At 45.7% G+C, this 21,434-nt stretch overlaps 1 protein-coding gene across 1 annotated transcript in view; it reads left to right on the top strand.

Moving 5' to 3' along the window:
* Positions 1-5,134: 5,134 nt before the first annotated feature.
* The window catches only part of DNAH2 (dynein axonemal heavy chain 2), a 102,977-nt gene continuing 86,677 nt past the window's right edge, over positions 5,135-21,434 (top strand). The window contains exons 1-4 of the mRNA XM_065909937.1: positions 5,135-5,192; positions 7,075-7,245; positions 11,685-11,746; positions 15,106-15,276. Coding sequence (XP_065766009.1) covers positions 7,089-7,245; positions 11,685-11,746; positions 15,106-15,276 — 390 coding nt within the window. The 5' untranslated portion in view covers positions 5,135-5,192; positions 7,075-7,088. The remainder of the gene's footprint in view (positions 5,193-7,074; positions 7,246-11,684; positions 11,747-15,105; positions 15,277-21,434) is intronic.

Here is a 21,434-nt window from a genome sequence, read left to right as displayed (position 1 = left end):
CTGCCTTCTAAGCCTGCACTGGAGCTTGCCTGAGGTGGGGAGGCTGGAGGCGGGTGTGGAAGGGCTGGTCCCTGCCCCTTAGTGGGGGTTGGTTGTCATGGCAACATCCCCTTCTCCACACAATGGGAAGCCCCCCTCAGCCTCCCGCGTGGATGGAGCCGACAGCCCCATCGCTGGCTATCAGCCTCAGGGACTTGGCAACCGTCACTATGGCAACCCAGAGCCCAGCAACAGGGCCCAGTGAACGAGGGAGGGGTCCATGACTGGGGCAGGGCTGTGTGTGAGAGGGGGCAAGAGAGCCAAGGAAGACTCCCCCTACACATATATCCAGAGGAACAGGTGGAGAGAAGAGAGGGAGAGCAGTGGGGATAAACAGTCTCCGTGACAGACAAACATCTCACCAAAGCAGCCAAGACATCACAACATGCTGAGAGACAGGAAGACACCTGGGGACAGATGCACAGCTGGGGAGAGGAACAGCGCATTCTGCAGTCCCTGCACTACCCTGGGATACACCCCCTCAGAGCACTGGCATCTATGGTCTCTCCCTCCCCCGACACTGACAACACAAGACCTACAGTCTTCCACATGTGTGGTGACTTGTGTGTCTTTTGAGCTATTGATATTTGAAAGCTCAGGTGACTTCATACAGAACAACACACGCCATCCTATTTGCTTTCTAGGTTCAAATACACAAACACACTCCCAGGATAACAGCTATAACAGAAAGAAGAGGGGCAGGAAAACATTCATTTATTCATTCATTCACTCAGCATCATATTAAATGTCTACTTGGTTCCAGGTACTATTTCAGTCACTAATAGTATGAGGTGAATAAGGCAAAGTCTCTGCTTTCATGAAGTTCACATTTTGGCGGAACAACATAATAAAATTTCTGGTAGTGATAAGTGATCTAAACAAAACAGCAAGGGGATGCAGAGGGTGGAGGGTATCAGGGAGGTACTTCAGGTTAGGAGGGTTTCTCTGAAGAGGGAAATTTGCTCAAGACCTTGAATAATGAGGAGTGAGGAAGACAGGCAGGCTTCCCAGGAGGCGCTAATGGCAAAGAACCTGCCTGCTAATGCAGGAGATCCAGGAGGTGTGGGTTTGATCCCTGAGTCGGGAAGATCCCCTGGAAGAGGGCATGGCAACCAGTCCGGTATTCATGCCTGGAGAATCCCATGGACAGAGGAGCCTGGTGGGCTTACAGTCCATAGCGTCTCAAAGAGTCTGACACAACTGAAGCAACTCAGCACGCACACAAGGAAGGCAGACACTGTGGGAAGGGCAGAGCAGAAAGAGGGAACAGAAAGTGCGAAGCACAGAGCGGAAATCTAGGTGGGCTTGGGAATAGCGAGAAATACATCACAGCCACACACATGTTCTAGATGTGTCCTGTCCTTCCCCAGCCTCAGCCTGCAGGGTAGCAAATGACTAGGGAAGAATCCACATTTAGGAAGCTGATCTACTTGGTCTTCTATGTTGTCCCCTTTGTTTCTTGTGCAGATGTGAGTTATGTTTTCCTCAACTAAATTTTATACTCTGGGAGGGCAGGGATGATGCCCTGAGATTTTGGGCTGCTGGGACAGAGTTCAGAGTAGGCAGACAGAGTGGAAGTAAAGGATCTGAGAGAGCTGGGGACCACAGAAGGTAAAGCCCTCACCCAGCATAGGATGGAGGCTGCCCTAGGGGCTCTGCTGCAGACGGAAGGTCAGACTTTTCTATCCTTCCAAACAGAAGCAGGATGTAAATTAAGTTGAAGTGTTTATGTTTGTGTATATGGTCAGCATTGAGGGTTTTAAGAAAAGGAGAATAGAGCAAAGGGTTGCAGTGGAAATTTCTGATGGAGGATGATTGACACCACAATTGGAAATTTAGTTAGAATGAAAAACAGAGCTTTCTAAAGGGAATCATGAACATGGGGCATCCCCTTCCCCAGATAGAGTCGTTTCAAGATCTGTAGGCAGGCTGGGAGAAATGTGGCAGGCTGGTTTGGAGGCTGAGATGGGTTGAAGGAGTTGGGTGGGGGTAGGGAAAAGGATGCAGACTAAATGGGAGGGAAAACTTAGCATGGGAGAGATGTTTAAAAGGTAGCAGGGAAGGTGAAATCCTGAAGGGAGTTTTGAGGGGACCAGGTCCCTGAGTCCCAGAAGGATCGAATCCCTTTGTGGCCTGGCTTTCCCACTTCCTTCAGTTGCCATCAAAAACTCAGGCATGGGTTCCCTCCGATCCCAGTGGCTGGTGGTGGTGGCGGGCAGGGGAGGGGGTAGATTGAGCGGCCTGGGGGGCAGCAGCTGGTGAGTGGGGAGGAAGCTGTGTGCTCAGCAAACAGCAGCCTCAGTGCCCAGGGGCTGCCTCCTCCCTCATCAATCAGCTCAGCCAAATGTCCTTGCATTCCCACCACCCCAAGGGGACTGGGGCTGGGCCAGGGTCCCCAGGGGAGTGAGATGGGATGGGTGGGGGGAGATGGGGGTGGTGCTTGGCTCCCCATCTCTTGGCCTCTGTTCTCTCTTCTCCTGGAAACTCTCAGCTCCTCCCGTCATGGAACAGACTCCCTCCTGGCTGTGACCACCGACCACCACCGTGAGGGCATCAGCTACAAATCACCTGTGGGGGTCTGTGGAGGGGCGGGATGTGGGAGGAGAGGAGGGATGAGTCAGGGCTGAAGAGGAATCTTGTTCTGGTTCTCACGGGACTGGCCCAGGGTAGTCAGCAGGGAGGCTGCTGGCACAGAGGCTTTGTGCTCCTTGCTGGCCTCTCCATCCCTGATGATGCCATGGACAGCAGGCTGAGACCTGGACCCCGGAAATGCCCTCCCACTACCCACCTTGTCCTAGCCCCCAGCCCTTATCCTCTGCTTCCTACCACCATCCAGAGGGCCAGCCCCCAGCTTACCCTAGATCTGCTGATCCCCTTTGGGGACTGGGGCCTCCAGACCTTAGCCTCTGGCTCCCTCTCCCTCCTCCTCAGCCCTTGCTCCCCTCAGGGACCCAGGCGTCCTGCCCACTCCCTTCACCATAACAACCATTCTTTTGGAGTTGCTTAAGACTTTAATATCATTTCATTAAATCAGCTAGTTCAGAGAAGGTTGGGGGCACAAAGAGCCTGGGGTGGGCAAAAAAGGGCCAAGGTAGGGGGGCTGCAGGGGAAGAGCCCCCTCTCTCCGTGGAGATGGCTCTGAGAAATCAAATATTGACAGTGAGAGAACAGAACTTATTAAAGCTGGGACAGGGGTGTGTGTGTGTGTAGCTGTGGGAATGGCCGGATGCCTGGGTTCTGAGGGTAACGAGGGCTCTGGGAGGAGGGAAACCCTGAAGCAGTGTGGTACAACTCTTCTGCCCATTTCCACTGCCAGGTACTGAGACTTGCTACCCTGGCTATTTCTCAGCTGTCTCCTAGAGCCCCTGGGGACAAGACCCCCATCACAGATGTGGTTGCCCCCCCCCCCCTTCAGCCCTTCCCCCTACCTCCACCTCTGTTGATGAGCTTCAGGAGCGTTTAATCGGATTGAGCAGTAATTAGCAAAGCGAGATGTTTGATTACCTGTTTAGCATAATGTAGGGGGCTGGGATCCCTAGGCACAGCCAAGGTTGTGGGGGGGGGGAGTCAGAAAAGAAAAGGGGTCTCCTTTCCCTGAGGGAGCCATGAGCCCTGCTTATAAGTCTCCCCATCTTCTGCCTCCCCTCAAATCGTCACTCCTTTGGGACTTCTTTCTGGGGGATCTGACCAATCACGTCACCTCTCTACCACCCACCGCCTAACTGGTTAGCAGGGTAGCCCCGCTTGCTGTGTAGCTGGTTGTGGGGTGTGGCAGGACTCCCCTCTCCTTCAGTCCTTGCCCTCAGCAACATGAGTGTGGGCTGAGCAGGAGCCCAGACACCCACTTTGAAGATAATGGGTGGGGGGGGGATGCCAAGGGTAGGGGTTGTCAATTCTGGAAATAAAAATAGGGTAGGTAGGATGGTGAGGTCAGAGCTGGGTCCAGGTGTGGATTAATCCACAGGCCCTTCAGGAGTACCTGGGACTGCCACTCCTCGCCCGCCAGAATACTGGCATAATGAGACCTGTCAGGTGTGAACATCAACCAGGAAAAGGGGGAATTGAGGTGCCAGCTTCGCTCCTCATCCAGCAAAGAAATTGTCATCAATTTAGCTCCTCATGGAAATGTAATCAGTGGGCTCACTGCTGGCTTTGTCTTAATTAGGCACTATTGATGGAAGCAGGGAGGGTGCCCTCCCATCCCCCTGACTCGCTTCCTCCCTAGATCTCCCAGCCCTCCCTAAAGCTTCTACCGCCCCAGGTACAGTTCAGTCTTCCAGGCGCCTCTTCCAGCAATCCAAGCCTGCAGCGCCCCCTAGCATCCGCCGCGGTCTGCCCCTCTTCTCACACCCTTCTCCTCCCGCTTCCCCAGGACTCAGCCTTTGTTCTTATGGAGAGCCGAGCCCCTCCCCGGCCCGGTCACCTTCCCCAGAGAGTCCCCGCCTCCTGTCTCCCCCAAAACGAGCGACGCTTTCTTAAAGTCAATCCTCAGATTCCAAAAATTCCAGTTCCGTTCTTCTTTCCCTCCCCCGCCCCGCGCTGCCCGGCGAGCCTAGACCCCAGTCCGAACTAAGAAGGGGGATCGAGCGGGAGGGCAGGGGTGCTCCAGCCCCGGTTTTTCCCCCGGACTCAGCTGCAGTCACGGCTGCCTCGAAATCCTGGAGCTCCTTCTAGAGCGCGTGTGAATCTAGTAGGCGGGACCTCGGGCGCCATCTGCTGGACTCGCCCGGGATGGAGCCCGCAGACCCGGGCGCGGGGTCGGGCGCTTGGGGTTCCCCCAGTCTTTTCAGTTGTTTCCAAGGGTTGTTTCCAGCTCCAGTCCGTCCAGCCCGTTCCCAGACCAGGCCCCCTGCGCCCCTCCAGCTTGCCAGATTTAGCTGCCTTCCCTTGCCCCCCAGCCTTCTTGCCCCGGGCCCCGCCTGGGTGACGCGGACGAAGCCGGGAGCCGCGGGCCGGGGTTTCTCTGCGCTTGCGCAGAGGAGGCTGGTCCCGCAGGCTCGCGCTCCCGCCACTCACCCCGCCCCCCCGCTCCCGACGCCCAGGGTTGCCGAGGCGACGCGTGCAGGCTCTGGCCCGAGAAAGTCACGCGGGGCAACTTCTTAGCTAGAGTGACCGTTCGGTCGGTCTAGGGAGGAGAGGGTCGGCATCGTGAGGTGTGTGTTGGGGGCAGCGGGAAGCGGGGAGAGGAAGAGTGCGAAGCCTATGGGGAGAAGGGGCAGTGGGGAGGGGGTGCGAGGGAGAGTTGTGGGGGGGACCGGGAAGAAGGGGCAGTTGTGGGGGAGGGGAGAGGAAGGGACAGTTGGCGGAGGAGAAGGGCCAACTGGAGTTGAAATGAGGAAGCGGGGACAGTTGGGACAGTTGTGGGAGGAAGCACCTTTGAGGGGAGGTTTTTGCCCACTGGTAGCCACTGGTGGTTGGAGGAGGGGGCCGGCCCGCTGCCTTATTTACTGAGAAATAGAGCGAGTCTAGTAGAAAGCGCCTCCTTGGGCCACGGTGTGGGATCCGGGGGTGAGCCCCTAGGGGAGGAGGCTCCCAGCCTGGCCGGCGGAATGTTCCTGAAGCTCCCGCTGCTGGCGGGGAAGCACAGCCTGACGCTTTTCTGGAGACCGGTGGCAGAAGCCGCACCGCTGTAGTTGGCTCTGTTGATGTGTTGGCCAAATAGAACGATTTTCCTTGGAGCAAAGTACAAATCCTTCAAGTCTGAGACTCATAACGATCAATGCCTGTGGCAGCCTGTGGGGAGGAGGAAGAAAAGCCACAAGTGGCTGTTAGACTGGAGCTGAGTGAAGAGGGACTGCCCAGCCGTCAGACATTGTCCTGGGTGCCCGCCAGAGATGCCCTGCTTCCCACCATCCCACTTTTCTGAGAGAGACATTCCTGGGGCCTTCCTCATCGCCCCGTTTCTTCCTCCCCCAGACACAATTCCAAGTTCAGTGTTGGATGACTTTTGTCCTTCATTTTTCCAGTCTGTTTTCAGGGCATCCGAAATTGAATGATCTTAGTGTTCATTACGGAGAAGGCACTGGCAACCCACTCCAGTACTCTTGCCTGGAAAATCCCATGGACCGAGGAGCCTGGTAGGCTGCAGTCCATGGGGTCGCTGAGTCGGACATGACCGAGCAATTTCACTTTCACTTTAAACTTTCATGCGTTGGAGAAGGAAATGGCAACCCACTCCAGTGTTCTTGCCTGGAGAATCCCAGGGACAGTGGAGCCTGGTGGGCTGCCGTCTGTGGGGTCACACAGAGTTGGACATGACTGACGCGACTTAGCAGCAGTAGCAGCAGTCTTCATTAATTGGTAAGCACAGAGTAACTCAGTCAGCTAGGCTAAGAGACCTTTCAGTACACTCAGAACAGGGTTCCTACCACTCAGGAATGGAAAGCTAAAGAGACACATTACAATTACTGATTTTTCCTTGTTTAAGGAGGTCACAGATTTTAGTGTGGGTAGGAGGGACATTTTTTTCCCCCTCCTTCCAGCAGGGAACTTGGAAGGAAAGGAGATAGATACATAGGAAAATCATCTTGGTTGCTTAGTGACTTGACACGGTGATAGTGTGGAAGAAAGGAACCTGAGGACAGTCTTCCCTTCCCTGGGCCGTCGCTCACTCACCATGGCCCTGAGTGATTGAGGGTGTGTGAAGCCACACCTCAGCCTGGTAGATCTTTTCTTAATTATCTATGTTCTCACACCCCTGGGCAGAGATAGGGGTTCCTACATCCTCATTAGTGGGTGTCTGCCATACCATCATTTTGATTATTTTTATTTCTTGGCCATGCCTCGGGGCAGGCAGGATCTTAGTTCCCCAACTAGGGATGGAACCCATGCCCTCTGCAGTGGACGTACAGAGTCCTAACCACTGCGAGTCCAGGGAATCCCCTGTGCCTTCATCTTTAGCTTCCATTTATTCCTAATGTTTTGAGGGACTGATTTTTAACCCAAGGCCCTGAAGAAAGTGGGGGTATCCCAAGGAAAGGACTAAAGTTTGGCGGTAGAGCTGGTTGTGGACCCCAAGCTTCCGTGTATCTGCAGGTTTTGCCTACACGATGTCCAGCAAGGCTGACAAGAAGCGGAAAGTGACTAGCCGGGGAAGCGCCCGCCGGCGAGCTGCCCAGTCCGCTCTGGACGCACAGGTCGAGGAGATCACCTTGCCGGCCAGCAGCGAGGTCCAGGCGGAGCCCGAGATCGTCAAGGAGGAGCCTGGTGGGTACCTGCTGGAGAGAGACGTGGAGGCAGAATGTTTGTATTTGAAGAGAGTTTTAGGGCCGGGGAGCAGGTTCTGTTTCTTCTGGGTAAGAAGAAAGGGGTTTAGTTGAATTTCAGGCTGCTGCTAGTTCCCTTGTTTGGGGTTTTCCCTCCTGGCCAGCCTTATACTTGTTCTTTCAGTCTTAAAATTTCTCCCCAGTCTACCCAGAGCTCACCAACAAATCTATCCTAGCCTCTTCCTTCTTATTTCAAGTGTTCCTGGTTGCTCCTACGCCAGTGAAGAGGGTTTGATCTCTTCCTTTTTCACCCTGGGTGGCAAAACAAATAGTGTTTTCCTCTCATTAAGCCCATCACCATGGAGACTCAGGCTGCTTTGCCATCCTTTGAATCCTAAGCCTGACTGAATCTTTCTCCCATCTGTTTAAGGTTGTTGTGTCTCCGCCCTCAGTTTGGCAGGGTCTTGGTAGACTAAGGGTGTTCCGGTTCAAGGCCACAGGAAAAGAAGCCTGATGTCTAGATTGAGGAAGAAAAGAGTTTAAAGAGTCTGCCTCTTGTGGCTTTGATTTGGGGGGATTCCTCCATGGTGGGTGAGCTGAGGCCATTAGGGTTGAAAGGTGCTGTCGCTGGGCTGTCCCTTACAGCGCTGGCCAGTGTAGCTATGACTGAGCTACATATAGCCCAGCCCTTCTACCTGGGGTTTCCTATACTCCTAGCAGCCTGTCAAGATGGAGAGAGATAGAATTTCCTTTTAATAGTAAAAGGTGAGAGATTAAGTGTGGGCATGGGAGAAAGGTCCAGGGTACAAAGAGCCTTGCCCTGGGATCTAGACATTAGAAGCCTACAATTTTTTGTTTCTTTTGAGTTCTTAAAAGCTGTTTAAAGTGGCTTCTAGAAGCTGTGTACCAGAAGCAGCTGGAGGGAAGAAGGAAGGCAGTGAGGTTCAATTTGGAGAATCCTCTGGGGTGGGAATGGAAGGAACTTCTAAATGAAAGCATTAAACCCAAACACCGAGTATCTCTAAGTCTCTTTAGCTCCAAGCCTTTTAATTGTTTGGTGTGCACTTTCTAGCTGACACCTGATAGAGGTTCAGAGAAGACTTGGGTTTCCAAGGCAGCCCTGAAATGAATATTAATCCCTGTAGTCTTTGGAGTTGGGAGGAATTGAAGCTTGTCCTACTGGAGGCAGAGGGGACCTACTATGGTCTGAATGTTTATGTGTCTCCCTGCCCAAATCCATATATTATAATTTTAATGCCCAATATGATGGTGTTACTAGGTGGGGCCTTTGGGTGGTGCTTAAACCATGAGGGAACTATCATGAGTGGGATTCATGCCTTATAAGAAGTGACCCGGAGAGAGTCTGTGTTCACTTTCACCGTGTGAGGCTACATAGAGAGGTCTGCGACTCAGAAGAGGGCTCTCATACAGCCTTGCTGGCACCCTGAACTCGGACCTCAGCCTCCAGAACTTTGAGAAATAAATGTCTGCTGCTTAGAAGTAAGGGGGGAAAGGGCAAGCAGTGACAAACTTTGTTTTCTTGCGCTCCAAAATCACTGCAGACAGTGACTGCAGTCATGAAATTAAAGGATGCTCCTTAGAAGAAAAGCTATGACAAACCTAGACAGTGTATTAAAAAGTGAAGACATCACTTTGACAAAGGTCCATGTAGTCAAAGCTATGGTTTTTCCAGTAGTTATGTACGGATGTGAGAGTTGGGCCATAAAGAAGGCTGAGTGCGCAAGAACTGATGATTTTGAATTATGCTGGAAAAGGCTCTTGAGAGTCCCTTGGACTGTAAGGAGATTATAAACCAGACAGTCCTAAAAGGAAATCAACCCTGAATATTCATTGGAAGGATTGATGCTGAAGCTGAAGCTCCAGTACTTTGGCTACCTGATGCAAAGAGCTGACTCACTGGAAGAGACCCTGATGCTGGGAAAGATTGAAGGCAAAAGGAGAAGGGGGTGACAGAGGATGAGATGGCTAGATAGCATCACCAACTCAGTGGACATGAATTTGAGCAAATTCCCAGAGATAGAGGAGGACAGAGGTACCTCTTGGGCTACAGTCCCTGGGGTCCCAAAGAGTTGGATGTGACTTAGTGACTGAACAGCGACAACAGACTGTGATATTTTGTAATAGTAGCCTGAACAGACTATGACCAGGCCTAAAACACTTCTGGGCGAAGGATGGCAGGTTAAACGGCAGACACTCTTTTGAAGTTCTAACTAATAGCCATTTCCACTAAGAAAAGAAGGAGAAGTACAGGTTCATAATCTCATATCAGTAATTTTAAAAAGCCCTGAGAACTAAAATTTTTTTTTCCCCCCAGAGTTTGGCATCCAAATTTATTTGGTGGTAAAATATAACCTAAACTGACTTGAGGTATTTATAGTCTATTTAAGCCACTTAGTATAAATTTTCCTCTGTTATACTGCGGGAATACTAACGTGAAAAGTGGGGTGCTGCTCTAGAGCCCCCAGGAAGTGGGTGGAGGTCTCACATACCATGCTGTATTACAAGTCTAAATGCTGATATGTATGTGATCCTAAGAGTTTGGGACAAGGGATTGTAGACCTGTATTTCAGGCAAATAAGAAAAAGCATAGAGAACAAGATAATGAACACCCATGTACCCACTGCCTAATGTGTAAATTAATCATGGTAGCAACAAGTGAATCCCTCTGTCCGCTGCCCCCCAAACCCGTCTCGCCTTCTCCAAAGGTCACCGCTCTCCAGAGTGGTGTTTGTCATTCTCAAGCTTGTTTTTTAAATTTTTACTGCATGTATCCATGACCATCGCATATTAGTATTGTATTGCGTGGTTTAGACTTTATATAAATTGTACTATAGAAGACGAAACCTGTTTACTCTTGAGATGGTCTGAGCCTCGTTCTGTCTGCCTCGTTCCTGTCTGCAGCCTTGGATGCCCTTGGCTTTCTTGAAGGGCCTTGGCTGTCTCAGTCACACATCCCTCTCACTCCAGAGCTCCTAGAGTCAGCTGTTCCATCTTTCTCATGATTCCCTTCCCCAACCTCTGTGCCTTACTCCCCTCTTAGGTTTTCTTTCTGGAAATCTGAGTGTCCTGTTGTCTGAGTGTCCTGTTCCCCAAGGTCTTTTGGTTCCATCTTATCTGTTCCTTCCTCCTTTCAGCCCACAGGCGATGGGAAACCCACCTGTTTTGCCCCAGTCTTCTGTACAAACAACACATCATGAGGGAGAGGAATACCCCCTTGACTTTTATGGCATTCAGAGTGGGGGTGGGGGTTCTTGGAGAGGGGCCAATTTCTGAGGGTCTCAACTTCTCAATGTGGGAAGAGGCTAGGGGAGGGATGGCAGGCCAGAAGCTGAGTGGCTAGAATAACCTTAAATACTGACTGCCTTCGTTCCCCTGCCTCCTTTTGCACCCCTGTGAGCTTTTTAAAAGAAAATTAAGATATAATCCACTTACTATAAAGTTCATGCTTTTGGGACTTCCCTGGTGGTCCAGTAGTTAAGAGACCACCTTCCAATGCAGAGGACATGGCTTTGATCCCTGGTCGGAGAGCTAAGATCCCATATGCTGCCAGGCAAGTGCCACAACTAAGACCTAATGCAGACTAAATAAATGTATAAATCAATCAATAAATATTTTTTAAAAATTCATACTTTTAAAGTATATAATTCAGTGATTTTTGCTGTATTCACCGGCCTATGCAACCATCTCCACTATCTAATTTTAGAACATTAAAAAAAATTATTTATTTGTTTGTCTGCATCGAGTCTTAGTTTCAGGATTGGAGATCTTTAGTTACCGTGTGTGAACTCTAGTTATAGCATGTGGGATCTCTTTCCCCAACCAGGGATTCAACGGGGGCCCCCTGCATTGGGAGTCTTAACCACTGGACCACCAGGGAAGTTCCTAATTTTAGAGGATTTTAACCCCTTCACCAAAAGCCACTTCATGTACCTTGAGAAATTGGCACCCCAGTGGCCACTGTATCTTTACTTCTGTGTTGCATGGGAGCTTAGCCTCTTAGCAGTCACTTTGCATTCCCCTTTCCTCCCTTACCCTGTTACTTTCTGTGTCTTTGAATTTGCCTGTTATGGACATTTTGTATAAGTGGAATCATATGAAATACTGGCTTTTGTGACTGGCTTCTTTCATTTATTGTTACATTTTCATCCACGTTGTCATATTGTAGCAGACCCTCATTCTTTTTGATGGCTGATTAATATTCCACTGCAATGTGTTTATCCATGCATCGTTGGTGGACGCTTGGGTTGTTTCTGCTTTTTGGCTCTTGTGAATAGCAGTGCTGTGAACATGGGCATACAAATATCTGTTTGAGTCCCTGCTTCCAGTTCTGTTGGGTATATACCTAGAATTACTGGATCATGTGGTGACTCTATATTTAATTTTTAAAGGAATGCTTTCATTTTTGAATTTTCTTCCCAGAGCCAATATTGGTGGAACCTGAAATACAGAAAGAAGAATTAGAGGAGCGTGAGGTGGATGTGGTAAGTTTGGGTTGTTGTTGAAACAAGTATTCCTCACCAGCAATTGGTGAATCAAAGAATCAGTTGCAGAATGGTGTTTGAGGAATTCTCTTCATTCTGTCACTTGATATGTTTTCTTCCTACCAGCAGAAACTGGTAGCCTGCTCACTGCAAACCCAGTACACTGAGTAAAGGACAGAGTTATCTGTGCTCTCTACTCCTCCAGAAGAAGAGAGCTTTCAGGAGGGGACAGGACTCTTAGCAGGAGTCTTCCTTGTCTCTCCATCTTGGGTCAAAATGTGACAAGCTTTATCTGTCGAATGGGTGAACATCTGGACAAGTTGAACAAGCTGGGCGGCCCTGTCCTAATTTCTAAGACATCCTCTTTCTTCCTGTCCTTCAGTGCTCTCCTTTGGTGAAAAGTTTACAGAAGTCACTTGAAATGCTTTCAGAAATTGACACTCCATGACCCCTACACCTTTATTTTCAAGCTGCATCAGAGCCTGGGGACACCTTCCAACCTGGGTTAGAAGAATAGTGACCTTGAACTTTCCAGAAAGAGAGAGCAAAGTAACAACTACTCATTAAAGAAAAAAACTAGAAGGGATAGAAAAGTAAAACAAAGAAAGGGAAAATGAAAGTTATGACTAAACACATTCAAAGTTAATAATTGGGTATATGTCCTTTATTTCGGTAGATTTGAGAGTTATTTTGTTTTCTAACAATTTTAACTATACTACACATTATACTTTTTAAATTAGGCTTTTTCACAGAACATTTTATCATTCTTCATGTTATTACCTTCTTAAAAAAAATTACAGAGGATTTTCCTGGAATTAAAGTGGTTAAGACTCTGTGCTCCCAACGTAAGGGGAACTAAGGTCCTTAAAAAAGGACCTTAAAAAAAAATTGGGATGCTGTTATTTTTTATCACGAATACATAAATCACAAGATGCCTCTTTTTGGGGGCTGTGCCTCAAGGTTTGTGTGATCTTAGTTCTCAACCAGAGATTTGGCCTGGTCTTGGAGAAGTGAAAATGCTGAGTCCTAACCACTGGCATGTATGCTATGTCACTTCAATCCTGTCTGACTCTTTGTGACCCTATGGACTGTAACCTGCCAGGTTGCTTTGTCCATGGGATTCTCCAGGCAAGAATACTGGAGTGGGTTACCATATCCTCCTCCAGAGGATCTTCCCCACCCAAAGATCAAGCCCACATTGGCAGGTGGGTTCTTTACCACTAACGCCACCCAGGAAGCCCCCTAACCATTGGATTGCCAGGGAATTCTCTGTAAGCACCATTTTAAATGTTCACACAGTGCTTGATAAGGTATATGTACCATAGTTAAATCCTTACTCTTGGACATTTTTCCATTTATGATTTTTTTTTTTGCTTTCATAGTACTGTGATGAATTTTATAAATAAAACTAACACATTTTGAAATACTTAATATTTCCTAAAATTAGATTCCTGGTTATGGAGTTCCTGAATCAAAGAGTAAAGAACATTTGTAACACCTTTAATACATAATGCCAAACTATTTTTCAAACAAGCTGCATTTTTTGCCCTTATATTAGCAACAAACCCTTTCCAAGACTGGGTGTTAGCAGTTTAGCAGGGTTTTTTTTTGTAATTATAGGCAATATATGATATACTTTTGCTGTGTTTATTTGTATTTCTTTAATTTCAAGTGAAATTGAATATTTTTCCACATTTTCATTTTCTCTCTCTTTTTTTATTCTTTTTTTAAATTTTATTTTATTTTTTATTTTTTCTCTTTTTTTTTAAATAGTGTGATATGTTTATTCATATTCTTAGTGTTCTTTTCACTGAATCTTCATACATGTCTTTTTTTAAAAAATTCATTAAATAATTTTAGTTGGACGGTAATTACTTTATAATATTGTGGTGGTTTTGCCATACATTGACATGAATCAGCCCTGAGGCTGATGTGTCCCCCATCCTGAACCCCCTCACACCTCCCTCCCCATCCCATCCCTCAGGGTTGTCCCAGTGCATCAGCTTTGAGTGCCCTGTTTCATGCATCAAACTTGGACTGGTGATCTATTTCACATATGGTAATATACATGTTTCAATGCTATTCTCTTAAATCATCCCACCCTCGCCTTCTCCCCCAGAATCCAAAAGTCTGTTCTTTATATCTGTGTCTCTTTTGTTGTCTTGAATAAAGGTCATTGTTACCATCTTTCTAAATTCCATATATATGTGTTAATATACTGTATTGGTGTTTTTTTTCTGACTTACTTCACTCTGGATAATAGGCTCCAGTTTCATCCACATCATTAGAACTGATTCAAATACATTCTTTTTAATAGCTGAGTAATATTCCATTGTGTATATGTGCCACAGCTTTCTTATCCATTCATCTGCCAATGGACATCTAGCTTGCTTCCATGTCCTAGCTATTGTAAATTAAAAAATATATATATAATATATATTTATGTATTTATTTGGCTGTGCCGGATCTTAGTTGTGGCACTGGGATCCTTAGTTGTGCCATGGGGGATCTAGTTCCCTGACTAGGGATTGAACCCTGGCCCCCTGCATTGAGATCACAGTCACTGGACCACCCGAAAAGTTCTTTTATGCATGTCTTTATATATGAAAGATTTTGGATTAGTGGTTAAATTTTCTTGACCTGGAAACTGTAAGCAAAAGGGGTTGCTTCTCATCTTATAGGAGTACTGGGAGGACAGGCTGACTTCTCCAGTTCACTTAGCTAGGTCTTCATATCCTCTAGTTTTCTTAATTTATTTAGTACTATTCTAAATAATGTTGTGCTTTTTCTAGCCACCACTTATTACTTATTTTCCATCGAATTGATTTGTCCTTTGTTGTTTTCCAGTTTTGCCTTTTCCCCTCCCTTTTTCTTTTTTTCCTCACTGCTGGGCCAGTCAACTTTTGCCCAGTGTGGCAAACTTATTCCAGTACTCGGTGGAGGCCACATCATGGAAAAATTGCTCTTCTGCCTTTATTCTTTTTCCAGCTTGTCATCCTCTTGCCCCTAATTGCTTGACTGAGGCTAATATCCTACATGTTCCCTTAATTTGGTTTTATTGTGAGGTTGAAGGTTGCTTGATAAGACATTTTTATGACCACAGGCGTAAATGAAATATCTCAGAAAGATACTATCCCTTAGTCTTCCTCTATGATCCATTCTATTATTACTCATAGAGGGAAGAGGATCTTATTGTCTTGTTTCTTCGAAAGCTTGGAACCTATCAGTCAGTTGGTCCTCAGCTTTATCTTCCGGACCTACCTGCCTCCTCTCACTCCCCATGACTCCCACACGCGGCAGGGGAAGGGTAAGTGACCTCCGCTGACTGCCTGCTCTGGCCCTCTGCTCTCATTCCGCAGAAGCCCCTCTTCCTGTCCCGAGCTGTGCTGACAGGGCTGGCGGACGCCGCATGGACAGAGGAGCATAGCGCTGTCCTGGAACACTTTGCCCAGGACCCTTCAGAGCCCATCCTCACCATCTTTATCGACCCTTATATGGGGCTGAAGCTAGACCTGGGAATGCCTGTGCAGGTGCGTACTCCACCATCCAGACCCCACGGTGTTCTCCCCAGGGAGTTGAGGGTTCCGCAGACTCTAGTTATCTGTATCTAATCTCCCACGCCCAAGGTCTGTTGAGTCTCATGGTGTGTTGGACACCCTGCTTGGCAGCAGAATACAGAAAATGAGGCAGGGTTTTGCTTTTGATGATCTCATGGTCTAGTGGGAAAGACAGACACATAAAAAATATTTACAATATATTATGATGCCTGGACGAAGCTTTATAAGAGTCTTATGGGAGCAACTAATGTAGCCCCTGGAATGCTGGCAGGGCCTGGTGATGGAGGAGATATTTGAGTTGGGGATGAAGTGTAAGTAGGGTTTCATCGAGGCTGAGTAAGAGTATGCAGGTAAAGAACACTTTATGTGCAAAGAAACGAGGAGTTGGGGGAAATGATTCTAAAAAGGTGGGTTGGTGTTTGCCTCTGAAGGGCCTTGAATGTTATGCTAAAGAATTTGGCTTTATTCCAGAGGGAACTATTAAAGACTTTCATGGGTTAGATAGGTAACTATTTCAACAGTGCGGAGGATACATTAGTGAAAGGTAACCCACAGGTAGGAAAACAATTAAAAGACAGATGTATAGTAAAGTTAATGGTAGAATCTGGGTGGTGGGTGTACAGGTATTATTGTAAAGTTCTTTTAGTGCTTCTGTATGTTTGAAATTTGGGGAAATAAAATTTTGGAAAAGAAAAAGGCTATTGCTTGGCTTTTATTGGTCCACATACAAAAATTGAAATGATAATGAAGATTAGCATGGTCCTGCACAATGACACAATTTGTAAAGCTTCCATATTAAGCAAAGCCCAAAACAGGCTATCTCTTTTTCCTGTATATTGGCAATAATTGACTGTAAAGCATCACACAAAAAAATTTCATTCAGAAAAGTAACAAAAATATACCAAAAATTTGGAATGTATATGAAGGAAAACAACTTTGTTGCAGGCCACAAAAAAAGATTTAAATAAATGATGAACCCTATCCTGTTTCTGAATGGGAATCTTAATATTATGAAGATCATTCCATCCAAATAAATGTACCATTTTATTACAACTCCAATCAAAGTACCACAGTCCCTAGATTGCTAGTGTAAAGGATTTTTTTAAAGGACTTTTTTAAAGTATATCCTGAAAAATAAAATAGAAAAAAAAAAAAAAAGATGAAGAAGGAAAGTGATGAAGGAGATCTGTGAATGAAAATCTTTTATTAAATTAAAGTAATTAGGATTGGCCTGGTGGCCCAGTGGTTAAGAATCTGCCTGCTAATGCAGGGGACATGGATTCAGTCCTTGGTCTGGGAAGATTCTGCATACCTGGGGCAACTAAGCCCGTGTGCCACAACTACTGAGCCTGTGTTCTAGAGCCTGGGAACCACAAATTCTGAGCTCATGAGCTGTAACTGCAGAGCCCATGTGCCACAACTACTGAAGTGTGAGCGTCCTAGAGCCCACGATCTGCAGTGAGAGAAGCCACTGCAATGAGAAGCCCAAACACTGAGCAACTAGAGAGTAGCCTCCACTCACCACAGCTAGAGAAAGCCTGGGTGTAGCAATGAAGACCTAGCGAAGCCAAAAATAAATAAGAGTAATTAAAACAAAGGTCCATCTCGTCAAGGCTACGGTTTTTCCAGTAGTCATGTATGGATGTGAGAGTTGGACTATAAAGAAAGCTGAGAGCCGAAGAATTGATGCTTTTGAAGTGTGGTGCTGGAGAAGACTCTTGAGAGTCCCTTGGGCAGCAGGAAGATCCAACCAGTCCATCCTAAAGATCAGTCCTGGGTGTTCATTGGAAGGACTGATGTTGAAGCTGAAACTCCAACACTTTGACCACCTGATGCGAAGAACTGACTCATTGGAAAAGACCCTGATGCTGGGAAGGATTGGGGTCAGGAGGAGAAGGGGACTACAGAGGATGAGATGGTTGGATGGCATCACCGACTCAATGGACATGGGTTTGGGTAGACTGGCAGTTGGTGATGGATAGGGAGGCCTGGTGTGCTGCGGTTCATGGGGTTGCAAAGAGTTGGACGCGACTGAGCTGAACTGAAAATAGACAGGGGCAGGAATATGTATTATATAAGCAACAGCAAAGAAGCAGAAAGAAATTAAATATATAGGCAAGCATTTTCTACAAAAAAAGCATTTAAAGTCTGTGGGGAAAGATGGATTATTCCATGAATAGAATTGGGAAACATGGAAAACAGAGGTTTTCCATTTAAAAAATGTATTTAGCATAGGCAAGAGGGAAATAGGGAGCTGTTGATCAAAGGGTACAAATTTCTGTCACTACAACAAAGGCAACGAAAGCAAAAGTAAACAAGTCGGACCATATCTAACTAAGAAGCTTCTTGCACAGCAAAGGAAAACCATCAACAAAATGAAAAGTCAGTCTATGAATGGGAGGAAATATTTGCAAATCCTATATCTGATAAGATGGGAATACATGTCCAAAATACACATAAAGAACTCACACAATTTAATAGTGAGAAACAATCTGACTTTAAAATGTGCAGAAGAATTGAAAAGACAAAAAAAAAAAAAAAAAAAAGAATTGAAAAGACATTTTTCCAAAGAAGATATACAAATGGCCAACAGGTACCTCAGTGTCACTAATCAGAGAAAGTCAAATCAAAACCACAATGAGGTATCACCTCATGCCTGTTAGACTGGCTGTTGTCAAAAAGGCAAGAGATAACAAATATTGATGATGGTGTGGAGAAAAGGGAACCCTTGTGCACTGGGAATGTAATTGGTGCAGTCATTGTGGAAAACAATATGGAGGTTCCTCAAAAAAAAAAATAGAACTACCATATGATCTAACAATTCCATTTTTGGGTATGTATCCAGAGGAAATGAAATCACTCTTGAAGAAATATTGGCACCCCCATGTACATTATAGCACTATTTATAATAGCTAAGATATGGAATCAGCTTAGGTGTCCATCATTGGATGAGTGGATAAAGAAAATGTGGTGTGTGTGTGTGTGTGTGTGTGTATATACATATATATATATATATATATATGCACACATACCATACATATACACACAATGGAATATTATTCAGCAATGAGAAAAAATATCTTGCCATTTGCAACAACATAGGTGGCCTTGGAGAGTATTATGCTTAGTGCTATAATACAGAGAAAGACAAATACTGCATGATATCACTTAATATGTGAAATCTGGAAAAAAAAAAAACAACCTCATAGGAACAGAGAACGGGACAGATTGAGAACCAGAAGAGGGAAAAAGAGGATTGATTGGTAGTTGCCAGAGTTGGGAGTAAGTGAGTACAGAAAATGGGTGAAGTTGACCAGAAGGTACAAACTTCCAGTTATAAGATAAGTTCTGGGGATGTGATGTACAGTACAGCATGGTGATTCTAATTAACAACAGTGGACTATATATTTGAAAGTTGCTAAGGGAGTAGAAAGCTGAGTGCCAAAAAATTGATGCTTTTGAACTATGGTGTTGGAGAAGACTCTTGAGAGTCCGCTGGACTGCAAGGAGATCCAACCAGTCCATCCTAAAGGAGATCAGTCCTGGGTGTTCATTGGAAGGACTGATGCTGAAGCTGAAACTCCAATACTTTGGCCACGTCATGCGAAGAGTTGACTCATTGGAAAACACCCTGATGCTGGGAGGGATTGGGGGCAGGAGGAGAAGGGGACGACAGAGGATGAGATGGTTGGATGGCATCACCGACTCGGTGGGCATGAGTTTGAGTAAACTCCAGGAGTTGGTAATGGACAGGGAGGCCTGGTGTGCTGCAATTCATGGGGTCACAGAGTCGGACACAACTGAGTGACTGAACTGAACTGAACTGAAGGGAGTAGATTTTAAAAGTTCTGATAAGAAAAAATTTGTAACTATGTAAGCTGATAAATGTTAGCTGGACTTATTGTGGTAATCATTTTTGCAATAGATATACATATCAAAACATTACATTGTATACCTTAAACTAATACAATGTTATAGGTCAATTATATTTCAGTAAGACTGGGGGGGAAATGATACAAAATTTCATTTATGCAAGGTTAATAAGTTCTGGAGATCTAATATACAGTGTGGTAATGTAGTTAATATTACTGTATAATTTGCTAAAGGGTAGATCTTAAGTGTTCTCACTACAAAAAGAAAGGAGAATGGTAACCATATGAAATAATAGATATGTTAATTAGCTTGATTGTAGTGATCATTTCACAGTGCACATTTATATCAAAACAGCAAGGAAAGTGAAAGTGGCTCAGTCATGTCTGACTCTTTGGGACCCCATGGACTGTAGCCCACCAGGCTCCTCTGTCTATGGGGATTCTCCAGGCAAGAATACTGGAGTGGGTTGCCATGCCCTCCTCCAGGGGGTCTTCCCAACCCAGGGATCGAACCCAGGTCTCCCATATTGCAAGCAGATTCTTTACCAACTGAGCTGCCAGGAAGCCACAAAACAGCAAGGTGTACACCATAAACACAATTTTAATTTGTTAATTATGGTTTGGCAAAGCTGAAAAAAGTCTTTTTAGCATGCCAAAATATATTCTAGGGCTTCCCCAGTGGCTCAGTGGTAAAGAATCTGCCTGCCAACGCAGGAGACACGGTTTGATCCCTGGTCCGGGAAGATCCCACGTGCCAGGGAGCAAGTAAGCCTGGGCGCCACAACTACTGAGCCTGTGCTGTATGTACAGCCAGTGCTCTGCAACAAGATAAGTCAGCGCAATGAGACGCCAACGCACCACAGCTAGCGAGTAGGCCCTGCTCGCCACAAGTAGAGAAAAACTCTCGAAGCAATGAAGACTCAGCACAGCCCAAAATAAATAAATTCTAAATAGATCACGGATTTAATTGTATTCTCTTTGGTCAAGATGGACAGTTGAAAAACTTCCTTAAGAAATTTCTTTTGAATTCTTGGAACAATAGCAAAAAGTAAAGCCAGAAAAACAAACAAACAAAAAGCAACCAAGAGTAAACAAACTAGAAAAGAAGCAAAATCTGATCTAATAAACTTTGAAAGTGGGCACCAATGAAAGGTCTATGCACTGATTTAAGGAAACCATTCTCCCTGCAGGAATGGTGGACACCCCTCCTCACCACCACCAGCAGTGAAATGGAGTGAACCTCAGAGTATTTAACAAAATCTGAAAAGAGAGAAAGAGCCTAGGCATTTTAACAAAGATTTTACACTGTTTTAAATTGGTCTTAACTACCTGCCCATCCCCTCACGCTATTATCTTAGTCTAGAGAAAAGTGAACGGAACGTAAAATACCCAATCATTTCACTTTAACTTCAATGGGGAAATCAACCTGGGCTTTCACAGTGGGACATCAGGAAGTCACCCACAGTACTTGAAAGCAGAAGGAATGAATTCAGAGAGCGGAGCAAGCATGAGGGAAGTGAAAAGAAATTGCAGGGCAACTGCAAGCATACTACATCAAGGGAGAAAGAGCAGAACAAAGCATGCACATGTTACTGAACAGAAGGCGATTTTTCACACCAGCATCATGTTTTAATTCGACTTAATAAGAATTTAATTTTTTAAAAACCTGAGCGACGAAACAATAAAACGTGAGAATGAAATAAAAGAGCGATAGCAGATTTTTGAAATAAATAAAGCAGCATGTTTACATGTTTAAGCTAGTAGGTTAGAAATAGCAAGGGACTGAATAACTGTTGCTGAAAATATGAATGGACATAGAAGAGAGGCTTGAGACAATTACAGTGTAGGGAAAAGAAAAAAGCCAATGACAATACAATTAGAAGTTGATAGATGTGAAAGACAGACACAGGTAATCTAACATAGGGAACCAGCTAATGAAACAAAATATAAATTTTAAAATAGAATACAGAGAATTTCCCTGAACTGCTGAAGGAACTGAATGGGGGAACTGAAAGGACATACTTTATTCCACAAAAATTTGTTACACAATGTTTAATGTCAACACATGTCTTAGTTAAGCTGCTTACATTCAGGAAAATTAATTATTTGGAAACATCACCTATGTGGTATTCCTGCCAAGAATATTTAACTTGCATCTAATAATGAGGAAATAATCCGATAAATCAAAATTAAGGGATGTTTTGAAAAGCTACTGGCCCGGAGTATTAGAAATATCACTGTCATGAAAGAAAGAAACCT

The sequence above is a fragment of the Muntiacus reevesi genome, chromosome 18 (genome assembly GCF_963930625.1).
Source record: "Muntiacus reevesi chromosome 18, mMunRee1.1, whole genome shotgun sequence".
NCBI lineage: Eukaryota > Metazoa > Chordata > Mammalia > Artiodactyla > Cervidae > Muntiacus > Muntiacus reevesi.
Note: the sequence above shows the minus strand (reverse complement) of the source record. Positions and strands in the feature narration are given on the sequence as shown.